Source organism: Montipora capricornis, chromosome 9 (genome assembly GCF_036669925.1).
Source record: "Montipora capricornis isolate CH-2021 chromosome 9, ASM3666992v2, whole genome shotgun sequence".
Lineage (NCBI taxonomy): Eukaryota > Metazoa > Cnidaria > Anthozoa > Scleractinia > Acroporidae > Montipora > Montipora capricornis.
Window position 1 is genome coordinate 1,181,007 of NC_090891.1, and position 5,000 is coordinate 1,186,006.

The 5,000-nt window shown below is 39.8% G+C and overlaps 2 protein-coding genes and 1 pseudogene across 3 annotated transcripts in view; 2 read left to right on the top strand and 1 right to left on the bottom strand.

Annotated features, from left to right (window-relative positions):
* Nucleotides 1-5,000, top strand: part of LOC138016404 (uncharacterized) — a 290,788-nt gene that overhangs the window by 42,337 nt on the left and 243,451 nt on the right. The window lies entirely within an intron of this gene.
* LOC138016640 (uncharacterized) overlaps nucleotides 1,527-5,000 on the top strand; it is a 142,453-nt gene continuing 138,979 nt past the window's right edge. Inside the window, exon 1 of one of the 2 annotated variants that reach the window (XM_068863835.1) lies at nucleotides 1,527-1,774. In XM_068863835.1, coding sequence (XP_068719936.1) covers nucleotides 1,705-1,774 — 70 coding nt within the window. In that variant the 5' untranslated portion in view covers nucleotides 1,527-1,704. The remainder of the gene's footprint in view (nucleotides 1,775-5,000) is intronic. The other variant, XM_068863836.1, reaches the window with a different exon arrangement.
* The window catches only part of LOC138016104 (uncharacterized), a 4,171-nt pseudogene continuing 2,537 nt past the window's right edge, over nucleotides 3,367-5,000 (bottom strand).

Consider the following 5,000-nt stretch of genomic DNA (forward strand, 5'->3'; position numbering starts at 1 on the left):
TGTTGGTTTTCCGCCATATTGACCGATGTTATTAAATGTTGAGTCTTAAGACAGGACTATTCCTCTCCTTTTGACTCCCCTACACAACAGTATGGTACTTACCTTCCAGCTGCGTTTTTTTTTTATTGAAAAAGACCGCCTCACTTTTTCATAAATAGAGTTTGAAGTTGATCGGTGTTCGCTTGTCAGATCAGGCTGTATGACAGGGGTGCCTTTAAAGTCTCGCTGGTACCGTCATATAATGAAAGTCCCCTTTGTGTATTCAAAAGACATGAAGTGACTGGCTTTCGTTTTCGTTTTGCACAGGCTTCGTTAGTTCTTGATAAATTGATCTTCAAAGTTGAGTCAAATTGAAGCCTCGATATAGGGCGCCAGAGCGGGTGAACCAAGGATACCCTAATAATTTAAATGATCCGATCAAGCGGATTGTGGTTTTAGTATAAGCACACGAAAGTCTTGCAACACAAGAAACGAGCGAAATCTATTTTTCAAACCAGATCGACCGGACCGCTTTTACGGAGACAGCCTCTTAAGCACGCGACGTTTTTGTGCCGCAAGCGGCAGCCGGCAGTGAACATATCGCATGGCAGGACAGTACATTCAACTCTCTCACAGATTTTGGAACTAATTTTCCCCAATGGAGAAACGATACTAAGCAATACGAATGTGGTTCTAAAGCGAACACATCTCACTTCCAGGGGCACCCAACGTCAATTTTCGGAAAATATCTGTTCGGAAGACGATTTGAGATCTAGAATTTTCGGAACATTTGTTGTAAAATGTCTTGCGTGCCTGCCTCTCCTAGGATTTTCGAACATCTGAAAAATGGTAAAATTGCCCATTTTAAACGGATTTTTACCCTAAAAAGGTCACCTAGAATTTACGGGAGCCTTTTTTCTGGCTGAAATTTTCGAAAAGGCAAGTTTTTGGTTTCGGATCACTAGACTTTCAGCTAGGAAGTCCGAACAGATGAAAAATTTTTAGGGGATAAAAATATGCCTATATCTACCTTTTAAATACTAAAATACGTTTAACAATTCTATGTTTAAGTGGTTTTGAACAATATTCTCGTTGGGTGCCCATGCAATTCCGGTTGACCTGTCTCAAAAAGCTCCCTATTATACACTAAAATTACACAAATTCAACATTGTGATGTCACTGTCTGCATTTTTCCTCATTATCATGCTTAATAGATTGTATTGTTCACTCACATGTAACGAATCGTTCACAAACGAATGGAGTCCGAGAATAAGTTTTGGACACAGACATTACGTCATGGCATCATAGCAAGAATACAAGTTAAGCCTCTGCACATGATCTATCGGAAATAACTTGAAGGGAAAGAGAAACTATTCAATCCAAATAATACTTGAATTAACCAAGAAGATAAGTGGTTGTGAAGCCACGTTGGTTTGTGTGCTGTAAAATTAAGAAATTTTGCGATATTAAGTAAGTGATTTCTTATCGCTCTTCAAATCAGTGGCTGTTTTATTTTCGAATGTCCCGTTTTGTTTTCGACTATATCACATCCACAGGAATTTTCCAAATATAGATAAATTTTGCCTAGGCTGACGTGTTTTAGACTTCCGCTATTCAATTCAAGTCACGCCTTACGAATTCTGAAATCGTTAGGTCACTGATGAACACAAAGATGAGTTCTTTCAGCCTCCGCCATTTTTGAACGATTGCCACGAATCATACAGGATGATTTTAACGAGACTATCATTGTGTGTTCTTATTTCGATGGTTTTGGAACTTTATGACCACAGCGTGGGTAAGTTAATCCTGTTGTTTGGTTTCGTAAGTTAATCATTGTATGTCAACGTAGAATATTTGTTCGATTGGCTTGTCTGAAATTCACAACAATTTCTGACGTTGTGGTCCACGCAAACTGCCTGTCATAAATCACTTCGCTAAACCTTGTTATTTTATCATTTGTTCTTGTTCCGAGAATTAAGTTATACGATCGTGCTGCTAGACAATTTTGAAAGCTTGCATACTTCAAGAGAGTAATTTCATTCGAGCTGTGAATCACGATGACCAGAAAGATGATTCGGTCTCCTTTCACACTTTTGAAACTTCTTTTAATCTTTTTACGCGCTATGAAATGCTTAAACTGCGTTTATTTTCCTGATATGTGTGGATAGTGTTGAAAATCGAGAAAGAACTGTTAATAATAGATAACGTTGCGTGACTTTGCGTTCAGGGCGAGACGACTTTGGCATATGCAAAGTATCACGTGTCACGCAAACGAAATCGGTTCGAAAACGGAAAATGGTTTCTTCCGTGATATATTAGTACCACGCCATTTTACACAGTGGATTTGAGTCAATTTAAGCTTTCTTTGTGAAAATGTTCCATATTCAATTAGTATTGGTTCCCGTAGACTATTTTCAAGTCCACCATTTTATATCCGTTTGCGAAACAGATATACCCATACGAGTTTAGAAGTCAAGACACGATCCATGTCCGTATGCCCAGTTAGCTCGAGTCGCGCGCTGAAGTAGACTTGTCGCCCGACTAGTCATCTGCGCATCTTTTCAATGAACACGAGTTTCCCCAATTTTCAGAGCATCTTGGTTTCAAGCGCTGCAAAGTTACTCCTCTATTCCTCGGTTTTTGCTGTCTGTTTTTATTTCCTAATTGGAAGTTTTCAAAAACTCATGGTAGTGTGGACTATTGAAGCTCTTTTTTCGGTTAATGGCGCAGAATTAGAAGACTGGAATTCAGCATTCATTTTAAAGATTATTTACTGGAAGAATTAACTTTGCCAATCAGCGCTCCCGTAATAAATATTACTTTTTTTTTCTCTTTTCTTTTCCTTTATTGCTAAGAAATTTTCGTTCGACCGGTCGCATTTAGCAGTAGGAGTTAACTCATTTACGTGAACAGCTGAACACGTTATTCGGAATCATTCGCATCGATGGAAAGTCTCATCCCACCCTCCTTTTTACGTACACGAACAACACTTCTCGAGAAAGGTGACTTAGATTTCCTGATGAACCGTCGGTTAAGCAGATTTTCAATGTAGACCTTCACTTCTGGAAATAAACTTCGTGGTATTGCAAGAAACTGAAGAAAGCTCTCCTCAACTGGCTGAGTATCAGTAAGCGTGGTATCTGTAACTCTGGAATACACACAATGTCACCGTAACCCGATCTTCGCAAATGCAACTGCTTCTTCACTTAACAACTGTCTAGCCTGATGAAATTGTTTTTCAGTCAGTCCACTCCTGTCCACTTCTGGGGCACATCCTTCACCAACCATATTCTCACTTGCTTTCAACACTCGGTCCTCCTTTCACGGGTTCTCCTGTTTGTTCATTGTCTCCGCCGAATCACTAAGTTTCACTTTAACGGATTGCGATCATTGCAGCGATCGATCAGCAAGAAATGTAGCTTTCATCAGCTTGATTGTGTTAAATTCCCACGGTGCTGTGCTGAAAATTGCCCAGTAATAGAAAAGATGAGCTCTTCTGAATTAAATGAAACATTAAAAAATCGCAACTTAATTTTCACGTATGTCGAAATCTTTTAGTCATCGAGTGTAAGTGTACATTCGGCAACACTACTTTAATTTGGCTGATTGGTAAACATGTAGATTATATCGGCTAGTCTGTGTCTGTTGATTTCACTGATAGCCTCTTTCTTCTCTTGTAATTTATTCATGCAATTTTTCGCTCCAATTTCCTTTTAAAAAATTACATCTGTATGAAAAATAGAGAAGCGGAGGCCGCCTTTGTGTTTATAGGTGAGAGGGAAAACAAAGCTGAAGAGCCTTTTCAAATCCTCTTGTCACCAAACAACCGCAACGGAAAATAAATCGGTGAAACACCAAAATAAACAAGTCTGTTGGAAGGGTGCTGTCATACGCTCAGAGTACACGCTTTAACTTGCTGTGAAAAAGAAGTTGAGCTTCATGTCAGCCTCGAAGCCAATGTTTCTTGATTCCCATTAATTCTCTTCAATCTTTCTGGGTTTAGTATTTTACTGGTAGCTACATGTCTTCTCAGGGGGCTATTTACCGAAGACATCTACCATGGTACTGTAATGATTTACGGTACCAAAACAATATCGTGTAGTATTAGAGCAACATATTACGTCCTGGAAAACAAAACGTAGCTCAGTTGACAGTTATGGAATAAAGCACTTTGTCAAGTTATTGCACTACCTCACGTACACAATGCGTACCTATTTTCCACAGTAGCCTCCCTGAAGTATCTCTGCTGATATTGAGAGGCTTCAGAAGCGCCCAATGCGAATTGTCTTTCCGGATTGCGCTCACCAAGATGCGCTTTCGCTAACGGGGCCGGTCCGCTTGTGCGAGCGCCGTGAGATTTTAACCAATAAGCTCTTTCAGTCCGTTTTAAGTGATCCGGCCCACAATGATAACCACATCACTTTTGTCGCGCATATATGTTCTTTTGAAATTTGCTCGTCGTAGCGAGGCTAGAAAGGCTTATTAGCATTAAAACAAAATAATCTTTTAGTTGGCCGCCATTATGAAAGAGGTCTATACCGGCCGAAACAATCAGACACCAGTGGCTAAAGCTAAGCTGACTAGATTCATTGATAGGTAAGTTGGGTTTGTACCTCAGTGCTGCGTCGGCTGGTGTTTCAAACAGGAGGATTTGATAATCTCAATTGTGTAAAGAAAGAAAAGATTGACCACCGAAGAGCGGGGCGGTCGAAAACAGCGACGAGAGTTTTCAAGATGGGGTGATATAAGAGACAGAAACTCGTTTTCGAGATCAAGGGATAGATAAGATTTCGTGACATATTAAATGAAAATGACGCTATAAGAAACAAACGATCTTTAATTTATTTAATTGGCTTCATGCCATCATGACCCGAAAGGGGAAGAAGGGGAAATAGTGCGTTTTGTTATGCGCTTTTCTTGAAATGACGCCGCTACAAAAGGTGAGAAGAGGATTTCTTAAGTCGCTCCCCAGGCCATAGGCAGAAAGAAGTACACTAATTGGAATGATAAAAAATACCCAA